The sequence below is a fragment of the Onychomys torridus genome, chromosome 11, assembly GCF_903995425.1.
Source record: "Onychomys torridus chromosome 11, mOncTor1.1, whole genome shotgun sequence".
Classification (NCBI taxonomy): domain Eukaryota; kingdom Metazoa; phylum Chordata; class Mammalia; order Rodentia; family Cricetidae; genus Onychomys; species Onychomys torridus.
This window is the reverse complement of record NC_050453.1, coordinates 87257062-87270644: the sequence shown is the minus strand read 5'-3', so window position 1 is coordinate 87270644 and position 13583 is coordinate 87257062. Positions and strand designations below refer to the sequence as shown.

At 44.7% G+C, this 13583-nt stretch overlaps 1 protein-coding gene across 1 annotated transcript in view; it reads right to left on the bottom strand.

The window, feature by feature from the left end:
- Positions 1 to 10661, bottom strand: part of Bcl2 (BCL2 apoptosis regulator) — a 163193-nt gene extending 152532 nt beyond the window's left edge. The window contains exon 1 of the mRNA XM_036202407.1: positions 8653 to 10661. Within this exon, the coding sequence (XP_036058300.1) occupies positions 8653 to 9228 (576 nt within the window). The 5' untranslated portion in view covers positions 9229 to 10661. The remainder of the gene's footprint in view (positions 1 to 8652) is intronic.
- Between the last annotated feature and the right edge of the window lie 2922 nt (positions 10662 to 13583).

The window sequence follows — 13583 nt, the reverse complement described above, 5'->3', positions numbered from 1 at the left end:
TCAAACAGATGACAAATGATGAGCAACAAGGCTTTACATTTGCATTATGCCAAGAGATGAGGGTTCTCAAAACACAAATTCCTCCAGCTCTCAAAACCACAGATATAGGCTGTGAGGCTGGCTTGAACCAGAACACAAATGTAGCCAAAGCTACTGGGCCAATTGTGTTCTTGGTGACAGACCTGGTACTCTTCCTATTGGTCAGTGTCTTTAGAAATGGAATCTCAAGTTCCCACATCTTTGAGAATGATGACCTGAACTGACTTCCAGCTTCAGTAGGCTGCTTGATTTTATTGGGGAAGATCATTTATCTTCATGGCTTCATTGCAATTCTCTTAATATTTGAGTTACCATACTGATCAGAGCTAAAAGCCACCTTTCTGCTTTCATGAGAACCTTGCACAAGCCTTGCATCCTTTAATGATAAGGTAATGAATAATCTCATACATCAAGAACTTCACAGTCTGGATTAGATCTGAAACATGAGAGGGCAAAGAAAGAAGGTACATATCTATATTCTGTGTGCAGATCACCCTGTATAAACAGATAGAATGTGGCCATCAGCAATACCCACACTTGCAGAATAATATCTGATGAATGTTTAAGGCAGAGTAAAATCCAGAAGATCTATCTTTATGAGATACTTCCTTAATTCAAAGAAAAAGATAACAAGGAAACCAAGGTATGTTTTCTTCTTTTGTTTCTAATAAATATTAATTAACAAGTAGGATGTGAGAGTTGGGCACAGATCACTCATTAAAAGACAACACTATCTGGTTAGAATGAGCTAAATACTCAAAATGCCTTTAACATATAATTTTTTTAATTCACTCATTTCATAAACCCGTTCTTTACTATAAAACACTTATTGCTTATATATGCAAGATGCCATCTTGAATTTAATAGGACAAATTAGTTCACACAGGAGTTCCAGAGACTCCCAAAGTCCCCTGAATTTTGATTACAAATGGAGGGCCTAAGCAGCCAGCTGGACAACATTAGTTAATCTCAAGTTTAATTACTGTTTGTGAGTGGGAAGACAAGCTCAGGAAAGTAAATCTCTGGGCCAATCCTGAAGCCCCATCCACTGATCCCCCATAAAGACTGCTGGAAAAAGCTGCTGTGTTAACAACAGCAATCAAAGATGGCAGATCCAGCAGTAGTACTCAGGACCACTTGGGGAGGAAGGGAGCAAAGGGGCTCCCCTAAGCCCACATAGCTTAGGCATAAAGGTAGTTCATTTTTCACCTCAGTTTTTCCCTTGAGGTCCTTCCACTTTGAATATCCTCATAAGGGCTCAAGATGAACAAGTCAAACTCACTACATCTACTTGCCATGGCAAAATGGGCTTCCACTCTGGAAGGCCGTGGGTTTTGTTTTGTTTTGTTTGAGCCAGGGGTACTCCTCATGTCTTCTGATTCTTTCTGTTCCTCATTCCTCACAGAATCCAAATCTTTTGGTCCTGCATGTTCACAGTTCCCACCTATCCAGCTTTTTCACACCTGCTTCATAGCCCTGCCTGGTCTCTCTGGTTTAGCCTCGAGCATCATCAATCAATCTCCTCTAACATACACATTCTGCTCTGTCTCAGGATCCTTTCAACATCTACCAAGTTAAATACAACTCTCTTAGTTTAGGACCAAAGGCTACATTCCCAAGTTCTTCCCAGGATGTTCTTGATGCTTTAATTAAGCCAGACCTCCCAGTTCTCTACAGGCCTGCTTGATAGCTCTGGGTCTCACTGCCTTAAATATTCCTTCCCCATATCTCTTATCTATTTTCCAAAGTTTGCTTCAGCTGTCTCCCATAGGAACTCTCCATGTTTCATGTAGTGCCTTCTAACTAGATTAGATCTCTGTCAGATAAAAATAACAAAGACTTCGACTACTTCAGATTTGCCCGTCTGAATGTTTGTGCTTTTAAACACTTACTAACCAAAACACCTAGCACTGACCTTTTTATATGCAGGTGCCCAATACATATTTTTCTCTGTGAAAACAAAAAAGCTAGTATGTATGTTTTCCTAAATAACAAGAGCCTTTAAATCCTCTCATGCCCACCGTGGTTCTGGATGCTGGGAATGAGTTAAGGCTCACGGACAGCCGCTCCTTTTTCTTAACGCTCCCTCAGCTAACCTCACTCTTGAGCTGTTGCTATTTCCATGTTCAGTGAATGGCTCTGCCTTGATATCCTCACAATTTTGTTATAAAATACTTTCAGACCTCTTCATTGTGTATTCAGTGAAAAGAAGAAGAAAAAAAGATGGCAGAAATCCAAAAAGGAAACAGCTAGCAATAGCCCCAGAGCTTTAAACCAAGAGTGCCAAGCTGCCCTCCTGAATGGAACTATTTCCCCAACCCTAAGTGGGTAAATCAGCTTGTTCAGTTGATGACACGACTCTCAGTTGGTTTTATTTCTATCCCAATTATAACAAGGATGTGCATTATATACTAGATAAGCACTGGACTAAGAGGACAAAGAATATGTCCTGTCTTCTTTTGGGAATTTCAGATGTAAGTGAGAGGGGAAGGTTGGCTGCAGTTCAATTTAGACTCAATAACATAGTATAAAGTTCACCATGCTGCAAAGCAGAAGTCTTAGCACCTATTATGAAGAGCTGGAAAGAGGCAACAAAACACAACCTACAACTTGGACCTTGTTTGGAGTACTGCACATTAACACCTGTGAACTCCTCATTATTCTTTTGCAGCCGGACTGTCCTTTTGATAGCTTAAAATGGAGAAATATAGTAATTGGGACTGTCACAAGAAAAGACATAGTAGTCTCGATGGAAAAAAAAAATCTCCTTGAAAAATGAAAGCTTCTCCAGACACCGTGGACTTTCCAGTTGTTTTCAAGAGATGTAATAAAGAGCGGAGGGAGTCAGTCATGAGCTTCTGACTCATGATGCTAAAACCCCAGAGAGCAGATTACTAACTGAGAACGGAATACTTTCTAGCCCCCAAATCCTAAAGGCATAACAAACAGCGGAGCAGAAATGCAGTGTTTCAACTGGTTTGTTGTGGAAGTGTCTGCTCCACTTGTGATGTGTAAAAGAAGGTCTGTCCACTTCCATGGTTAACCTCCTCATGGAATGTGCTGGATCACCCAAGAGCATCTCCCAAGGAGCCAAACCAAAGTGACCACAGCAGCTTGTCGTTGAGATTCCCTTTCAAACATGTTGAAGGGCAAGTTTGGTGAAGTAGTCTTTACAATAGGTTACCTTACTTTAGGTAGTCAAGGCATTTGCAAAGCTCAGTAGTCCGCTGGAATCACCCACGGAAGGGATCCCAGCAAGTCAAAATCATGCCAGTTGATGCTCTTCTCTGCTTGGAGTTGGAATTTATGATCTCTGGAAGGAAGGAGCAGCACCTGTCAGCAGAATTTTTACCTGCCTCTCTGCCTGTGGCAAGATCAGGGTCTGCTGAGTGGCTTTAGTGAAATTTCACTATCTTCTACTTTCTGGAAGAATCTAGATACAATGCCATGTTCTCCATGTGAATTCTACCCTTCAACTGTTGCATGGTGACAAGGAGCTATATCTAGGGTACCTAAAAACCTAAAAAGCCTTAGACACAGAAACCATCATTGCCCTTCAGAACAGCCACCAGCAGAAGGCCTTAGAGGAAGGAAAATAATCTGTTAATGTTAAATTTCCCCCATCTGCATATAAGGAAAGAGGCCACAGGTACCGTACATTGTTGCTTAGGAACACAGTGAGAGTAAGGATGAATTCCTGTAAATTGTGAATCACGTTTCAGAAGAGAACATCTGATAACAGCATAGTACTTGGACTGGAACCAGAGCCAAATAGAGGCTTTTCTTTTTCTCAAAGGTGTGTGTGTGTGTGTGGGGGTCTCTACTCTGGTTCAAAAGGTACTTGTATCTTTCTGTGTAACAGAAAGAATTATTTAAGACACTTCTTCAGCTTACCATGTTCTAATTAGAGCAAGCTTTGATTGTCTTTTCCTTAAAAAATGTTAATGAAATTCTTTAAAAACTGTAGACTAGCATTTATTAGGTCTAATGTGCATAAACTGTGTTCAGTGGATTACTATTTAAAAAAGGAACTCCCCCCACCTTTCACTTCTGTTAATCCTATGTCTAAGTGGAATGATAACTATTATTTTTTTAATTATCTGCATTTGGCCCCTTATTTAAATCAGCCCAATGCACACATGAACACCATGTGGTTAGAAATAAATTTACGATCAGGCTGAAGCGCGTGCAAAACACGGACTTGCCTTTTTCTTTCTAAGTCCATCCAGGCTCTCACTCATGGGACTCCTGGTTACTATGCGTTCACTAAGACACAGAAAGCCCTAGCCTGTGACTTATCCAGGCTGGGGTTAGCTTTCCTTCCCATGTGCCTGGCACACGGGAAACTTGCCATCTTGTCTGCTGGAAACGGGGTCCTTGAACACTTCTCCACCTGCTTAGCCGTTAAGGGAGCATGTTTGAATTAAGCTGAGAGAATGAAATACAAACTCCATGGGGGCTGAACTCACTGAGTGGTCTCTACGCAGGCCTGGAGTGACGAGACTGAAAGGTCACCGCCATTCCTGGAAAAGGTAATATCAGATTACCTTAAAAAGGCTTAACAGAACCTTTGACTCTCAATAATCCTCTAGGGGGAAAAACTTGGTACTTGTACACTACAAAGACAGTGCTGTTTTCTTGTACAAATGCATTCCTTTGCTAAGTTGCTGCGAAGACCAGTGGGCGTCCTTGAAGCAGCTGAGGTGGAGCTCCATGTGGGAGCCACTGTGACGCACCAAGACTCTCCCATGCTGCTTTTTGCGTGGATTTATCATCCCTCCAAGACACAAAACAGGAAAAGGATGAGAGAAAAAGAAGAATGACAAGAATTTGGTTTGCTTCCTACCCCCCCCTCCCCTTTGTCTGTAGATTTCTGTTACGTGGTAGCTATCTGTTAGTGTGGCCTATGGAGTTTAAGCAATATGACATGTACCAGTTCCATCAAGGGTTGTTAAAATGAACAATCTGCTCTTTTTAGAAAGCACAACTGAAAGAATAGGACACACAAAAGAAATGTTTTCAGTGGATATGAAATAGCAACAAAAACTCCAACACAGAACAGAGAACTGAGTGAACTAAAAACTTGTATGACGTTCCATAAACATAACCACTCAACATCACATGACCAAAATCTCTAAGACCAATAACATGATTTTCTTTTCTACAAAATAAATTATTGAAAGTAGTCATGGGATTCCTAGCAGACAGAGATACACAGTTTCCCAAGGAAAGTTCATCAGTGAATGTATTATTTAAGACTGGATCATCATAATGCTATTTTTAATCCTATCATTTTGCTGCCAAAACGAGCCATGGCAGCTGATACTGGCCACTAGAAAAATGATGCTCTTTCATGGAGCTCATCCACTGTCATGAGAACGGTAATGTTTTCAGTTAGTCAAATGTTTTGGTGGATGTGAACTATATTCAGAAAGGGGAAACTACTTGCTAACTACCTAATAAAAAGGAAGCTGACCTCTACTGGGTACATAGAAATGAGTTTCCCTTTAGTTGAAGAAGAAAAGCTATCTCACTTTAACGAGGCCAAAAAATGCCAATGCAAACTCATAATCACCACGAGAAACATTCTTGAGAAGAGCAGATTGTGGTTGTTGAACTCTCTCTGGCCCTCATTCTCTGCTTCTTCTGGGGGTCAGATTGCTGTAGTGGACATCTGGGAAACAGGATGCCAGGTAACATTCTGGACCTGGTGAATCTGTCACAGAATTAATCATTCAAAGAGAAAACAAAATAACAAACAAAAAACCCACGCACACGCAGAAAGAATCAAGCATGACAGCCAGCAGCTCCGACTTCAATGCAGAGAAACCAAATGTCTGACTCGGTGGCAGTAATCTGAAGCCTGAGATTCTCTGCACAAGAAGGTCCCAAGTGACACCCATGCTACTTATCTGTAGGTCCTGGGACATTTTCTAGAATTGCTGCTGTCCCCCGTTCTAAATTTCTTGCCTTTTTCTAGACAGCACACAGGCCCTTATTCAGACCTGGGCATAAGCCAAACTCTGCCTTATACCCAATTATTTCTTTATTCTTTGTTTAATTTGCAGGTTCTGGGACCCTCTATCAAGAGCTGGTCATTTCAAGGACTTTTCTCTGTAATAAGCATGGAACATAGTCTTCCCCAGCCATGAAGCACTCTGCTTTTGATCCCAAGTCTAAAACTTCAAGTGTTCTACATAGTTCTATAGATGAGCTGCTCCACTGACCATGGGAAATTCTTTCCACCCCTCCATCATTTACTCATGTCAAGAAAATAAGCTCTCTGCTGAAACTTAGCTATTGTTATTAAAATGTCACTGCAACACGCAACATACTAGAGGTACAATCCTGAGTAATATAAAGTTAAAGAGAAATCTATAAGCCAAATACCTAAAACAAAAATTTAAATTAATAAGACACATTTGAAACCACAGGCTGATAGACCAATCACTAAGAGTTTCAAATTCTACCACTTTTACTCCAAAGTGCTTACATAAAGTTCTATTTTCTGATACATACTCCTTTCTTGTCAATTCCTTTCTTTTCCGACATAGTCATCCATTTATGTGTTGTTCTGAAAACTATTAGACACTTTTTTTAACCATCAGCCATTTGTGGTTCTCTATGACTTATGTTTGCTATAAGAGGCTTTATAAAAAAAAAAAAAAGTTTTTATTACCTCTTCCAGTATGCCATTGTGGTTAGGCTTCATAACATGAAGCTTATGCATTTATCAGCCTCAGATACCTGCTGACCACAAAGATAGGCCCTACAACAAAAACTTGATGATAAACACAGAAAAAAGAGATGCTTCATTTAAAAAGAAACCTCAGTCTTCTGCTTGTCGACATATTGCAACCTGACAACAGCGGTCAGCTTGTATCTGAAGTTCCATCAAAAACATGTGGTCCTGTTTCCCATATTTTTATTAACATGATAGTCAATACCACACACTTACTGCCTTGGATTTCCTTGAAGTAGAAAAAAACACATTTTTTTCATAAAAAATACGAAATAATAAAACTATTAAATTGTTTTACTTTGGCTTTAAAATTATTCTTTTGGAGCCTGACGTCCCCCTTCTGAATACAGTGGCTAAAAAGTCAGCCCACCTACTCAACTAAACATCTAACAAAATTAGTTTCCATCCTTCAGCCAATTCTTCCAGCACTGTTAACAATCTGATCACGTGGGATGTCAACAAATGAGCAACTCACAAAGAGCATGTGACTCTCAGGCATTTCAACTCAGATATTTGAGTTAATTTTACTTTTAAACCTAGAACAGTGCCATCAATATTTTGTCAACTTTGGCCAAATAAGATCAGATGTTCACGTCAATCATCTATTTTTCTTGGCTTTTTCTTTTTGGGACCCATAAATATTAGCACATCTTGCAAACTGTAGTAAAAACATAATATGTTTCTAGGTATTTGATTCATGTGTGGTCAATTACAGACTTTTTGTTCCTGTTCGGTGCTATAAAAAAAATTAGTCATTCTCTTGAGACTATCCAAGGCAAAACTACAATGAAAATCCTTTTCATTAAACCAAAATCTTTAAAAAGTGTCAGAGAGTAATTATTGTTTTTTCATAACTTAATTATTTTAGGTGTAGCAAGCCTTGAGTCTGCTCCCCACTCCGTACCCCCAAAAGCAGGGAAAAGCTTAAATCTCATGGTAAAATAATGGAAGCTTGATCTCCCAAGATACCAGAAAACTATCACCCCATAGACGCTCATCAAAGCTATGGATACTAAGCATTTCAACTTGTCAGGGCTGGACATTTCATAGCTAAGTGTTACTATTCCTTTCTCAGACACCCTAGATGCAAGTCGGTTCAGCAGTGGAGATCGAAAAATGATGTAGATTGTAGGTAGAGATAAGTCAAGGATATTAGAGTGGATGTAAACTTCTAAATCATGTGTGAGTTACAGAAGGCAGTCTGGAGCCCCTGCAGACTCACTGATGGAACAGAGCACCCACAGCCTGTTCTTCAGGGTGCACTTACACCATGCCCACTTAAACGGCGGCACAGACCGGAGTCCACAGACATCCATGAATATCAGCTTACCTTTTTTACAAGCTTAGCTATGATTTCCAGGAAAGGGGGTTGTATTGTTTTTCTTTGGGAAAATGTTCCCAAGTGAGTCAGAAAAGGTATACCTGCGTCCTCTGGTGGAGCCTGTTTGTCTAGTTGGACTTTCTCAGTTGCCAGTCCACCAGAAGAGCTAAAGATGCACAGGTCAAGAGAGAAAGCTGGAGGTCTGGTTCCTCCACAGCACCCAAAACATCTGCAACAAGCGACTCAGACTTTATGTAACTATGGGAGTCACTGGAGGCATACCATTTATCTCCAAATCCTACTAGATAAAAAATGCTGGACCTTTGCTCTTTCACAGCCTGCAGGCAGGACCTAGCACAGTGTTGGCAGGGTGTGATCTGACCACAAGACAGGGCTCGGAGAAGCAAAGCTATAAACTCCATTTTAGTTCATTGGCTCAATGGCTCACTGTAGTGGATAGCCATTTGACCCAGGATCCACTCACACCCCATCCTCTGCATCTCGGCCTTGAGAGCAAAGCCCAGATTCATTCAGCCAGACATGCACCTACCCAGCCTCCGTTATCCTGGATCCAGGTGTGCAGATGCCGGTTCAGGTACTCAGTCATCCACAGGGCGATGTTGTCCACCAGGGGTGACATCTCCCTGTTGACGCTCTCCACACACATGACCCCACCGAACTCAAAGAAGGCCACAATCCTCCCCCAGTTCACCCCATCCCTGAAGAGTTCTTCCACCACCGTGGCAAAGCGTCCCCTCGCGGTGAAGGGTGTCAGGTGCAGCTGACTGGACATCTCCGCGAAGTCGCGACGATAGCGACGGGAGAAGTCATCCCCAGCCCGGCGGAGGGTCAGGTGGACCACAGGTGGCACCGGGCTGAGCGCAGGTCCAGCCGTGGCGACTATGGGCCGTAGTGGCGACATCCTGGCAGCCGTGTCCCGGTGCACAGCGGGCGTTGGGTTGCTCTCAGGCTGGAAGGAGAAGATGCCAGGGGTGGAGGCGGCCCCCAGGGGCGCGGCGTCCGCATCTCCCGCATCCCACTCGTAGCCCCTCTGTGACAGCTTATAATGGATGTACTTCATGACGATCTCCCGGTTATCATACCCTGTTCTCCCGGCTTGCGCCATCCTCCCCCGAAAAAAGCTGCAGGTACCAACAGCACTTCTGGTCCCGACTCCCGCCCCACAAGCCCCAAAAGGAAAGAAAGAAAGGAAGGAAGGAAGGAAGAATAGTTATAATCCAGTTCTATTGGATGTGCTTTTGCATTCTTGGACGAAGGGGTGTCTTCAGTCACGCGGAACACTTGATTCTGGTGTTTCCCTCTTGGCATGAGATGCAGGAAATTTTTATTCAAATTCCTTTCGGCTCTTTATTTCATGAGGCACATTATTTATTAAGCTTTGTTAATATCAGTCTACATCCTCCGCAATGCTGAAAGGTGAGGGGGGGGGGGGCGGGACAACCTAGCAAGTTAAAATCAGGTGTGTTCTCCTTTGTATACTCAGGGGAGGAAGGGCATATCCGCTACAAGTTACACGCTAAAGAGAATGTATTGAACTGTCTGGAAATTAAATTTGCTCGAATGCATTTAAAGTAAAAAAAAAATTCAAATGCGTCCGTTGAAAGTTACATTAAACCAAATTCCTGTGCAAAAAAACTTACTGTATATTTTAAGGGCGGCATGGTCTTCTGTCAAGTTTCCCCCCTTTTTTTTGTAAAACCCAAACAAATACATAAGGCAACGACACCAACGATCTTCAGAAGTCTCCTTGTATAAGCTTCTTTGAAACTTGCAATGAATCAGGAGTTGGCGGGGTGGGGTGGCTAGGTGGAGTAAAAATCAGGAGGGTTTCCAGATTGCGTCCCCACACTTGGCTTCTCTGAAAATGTCAACCCGTTGGAATCCCTACCGGAGATCTCAAGAGCACGACAGCAGGGCCAAAAAGGCAGTGGTGGCGGCAGATGAATTACAATGTCCAGTCCAGCATTTGCAGAAGTCCTGTGATTTCCCCGTCTTCTCGGCAATTTGCACTCGCACACACACGCTCGAGCGCAGGCATGGATCGGTATCCACTGGATTGCTTCAGCCCTCCACCGCAGAGAGACACGCGAGGGGGACGATGGAAGAACGTGGGGGAACGGGGACGAGAATCCTCTTCTGATTAAACTCCGAAAGGCCAATGTGTTTTCCGAAAAATGGGGGGGCAAAGCAGCTTGATAAATGCAGGCAGGGACGCGCTGGGGCGGCCGGTGCCGAGCGAGCAGCCCGCGCGCTGTGTGTGGTGCGCTCCGGGAGAAGAAGGTGGGGGAGGGTTTGCCCCCCCTCTTTTTCCTAAAAAGGATGACTGCTACGAAGTCCCCCCCCCCCCGGCCCCCTCTTCCGCTGCACCCCACCGGCGCACCCCGCCTCCGGGCTGCGCACCCTTTCTCCTCCTCTGCTCCGTGCGGCGCTGGCCGCCTCCTCCTCGCGCTCACGCGGCGCAGCCGGCTCGGCGGTGACTGCTGCGGCCGGGGAGGGCCCGGGCACCTCTGTGGCGGCGGCGGCTGTTCGGCGGGGACCCGGACGCAGGGCGGGAGGGCGGTCCGGGGAGGAAGGGGGCGGGCGCGGGGCTGGGGGCCCGGCCTCTTACTTCATTCTCCGCCGGAGCGCCTGGTTTCCTGTAGTACGTCATGTTCATTCAAAAAAAGAAGAAAGAAAGAGCCCTCCTCTGAGCGCCCGCCCGCCGCCTCCGCCCGCCCGCCCGCCTCCCGGGTTAAAGGCGCCGCGGCCGCCTGGGAGAAGGCGCGCCGGGCCGCGGACACTGGCCTGGGTGGCGGCCACCCGCGGGCTTCGCTGGGCTCGGGACGGTGGGTGGCGCGGGCCTCCCGTGCTGCCGCGGCTCGGTGGGTGTGCGAAGGGCCTCCTCGGGCCTGTGGGACTCGCTGCTGGGTGGACGCGCCCATAGCAAGGGCCGGGCAAGTGACACGTCTCGTGGACCCTTTCTAACCGACTGTGGGGTGTACACAATTGCATGGATCTTTTCTAACGTGGACTGTGTGCACAATCGCATGGGCTCTTTCTGTGTAGTGTGTGCACAGTCACATGGACCCTTTCTAACCACGTGCAGGGGGTTTGCACAATCCAATAGACCCTTTCTAACTGCACGTATAGTGTGTGCACAGTCACTGTGTGTGTGTGTGTGTGTGTGTGTGTGTGTGTGTGTGTGCACAATTGATTGGACCTTTTGTAACTGCATGTGTAATGTGCACAGTCCCATGGCCCTATTTCTATGTGCGGTGAGTGTACAGTCTCATGGAACTTTTCTATGTGCACAGTCCCAGGAAACCTTTCTAATCGTGTGTAGGTTGTGCACAATCAAATGGACCTTTTCTAACTGCACTTGTAGCACGTGCACAGTCACATGGCCCTTTGTGTGTGTGTGTGATGTGAACCTTTTCTGTGCACACTTGAATGGACCCTAACTGCACAAGTACTGTGGACACAATTGCTTGGAGCCTTTCAAATTGTGTGTGGAGTATGTGCACTGTTGCCAATGCTAAGCATGTGTACAGTGTACCTACAATCACATGGACCCTTTAACCTATGTGTATGGTGCACAACCACATGTAGTATGTGTATGAAATCATACAAAATCTCAGCTAACCATGTGGGCAGTTTACACAAACAAAAACACGATGTTACCAGCTCTTTACTGACTCCAGAACAGTGGCACCCATGCTACTCTTGGGTCAAGAGAGGTGACTCCCAGCAGTCTCCTTATATAAACTGCAAATGAAATAATCAGAGTAATTAAAATTAAAAATGCTTGTTTCCTAGGGCTTCTGTGTCCAATACCACAAGTGGTGTAACTTGGGTCTGAGTACTCCTCACACCTGTTGAAGGGCAGAAGTCCAGAACCAGCAAGGCATGCTGCTCAGAGTCTGGTCTTTTCTTGTCTCTTCTTAGTCTGCTGGTGGCCCACGGCTGCTGATGCTCCTTGGCATGTTAAAGAATAGCCAAGGGGAATCCCAAGTGGGATGTTGAGAACACCTCATGAGAACCCAGGCCCTTTTAACCTGCATCTCTGTGAAGCCATCTTGGTGACCAAGGACAGACCTGACTCTTAGTGGGCCACTGAAGAGAGGAAAGCAGCCTGTATTGAGAGCTTTAAAATAATTCAGTGACCATTTTTCCTAGGCACTGGGTAGAGGCTGGATCCTAGGCAGTGCTTTTCATCTTTCAAGCCCATGATCCTAACATGAGGCAGGTAAGGTTTCGAATGTCCCCAGCTCTGACTAGCAGCCAAACTCTCAGGGTCTCACCCCAGAAAATACTGTCACCAGTATGAACTGTTGGGAGAAGAGATCAAGTGATAAATAAATAATGCACCAAGAAGAACTGTTCATTCACAGCACAGCAGATTGCTAGGTGGGGCTCAAGGACAAACTGCACATGAAAGGTGGACAAGTACCGAGGGGTTGCTGGATTACTCTGGTCATAGAAACAAGAAGATGCCTACAATGAGGCATATAAACACACTCAGACATCATCTTTTCCTCCTTCCAAGTCTAAAGGGATTCAGTTATTTATTTATTTATTTATTTATTTATTTATTTACATTAAAAACGTTTTTGTGCATGTACCTGGTATGAGGTGGTGGGGGAGTGCATGCCATGGCCCACACATGAAGGTCAGAGGACAACACTGTGGAGTATGCTCTCCTCCCTTCTACCTTCATTAACTTATTTATCTCATGTAGCCCAGCAGGGGCTTGAACTTGCTATGTAATAAAGGATAAGCTTGAACTGAACAGTTTTCCTGCCTCCAGGATTACAGGCATGCATAATGACCCATTTGTGTGGTGGTGGGGTTAAAATTAGGGCTTTGTGTATGGTAGGCAAGCACTGTACCAACTGAGCTACATCCTCAGCCCCCAAAGCATGTGTGTGTGTGTGTGTGTGTGTGTGTGTGTGTGTGTGTGTGTACATTTTATGTATAGCACATCACATTTTGGGGTGGGCCATTCATCTCACCCTGTTAGCCACCAGACCACCCTCTGTCCTGTGAGATTGGTATCCTCACACAAGTCTGTTCCTCAGGGAATGAAGGGAACCTGCCCCTTCAGATGGTACTGCTGGAGAGGTGGCCTGCGGGCGGCACGGAGATATGTTTTCTCACAGAAATAGTAGAAATAGTGCTAATTGTATAAAAACAGTTTAGGGAGCCTCATGTCTTAGCCCCCCAAAATTACTTAAGAGGAATTAAAAGCTTTTGCACTTTTAATACCCAGCACTGGGGCGAGGAAACGAGAGAACAAGGCGGGTGATGGAGGTGGCTGTACTTCTGCAAAGGGGCAGCAGAATGAAAGGATTTCTTATTCCCAGAGAAAGAAATGCTCCCTGACTTCCACCTAAGGGTTTTCCTGGACTGGGTCCTTCTATGGCATCTTGGCCTTGCCCAACAGCCTGGGGACAAGTGACTAAGACCTTGTGTACAAATGTA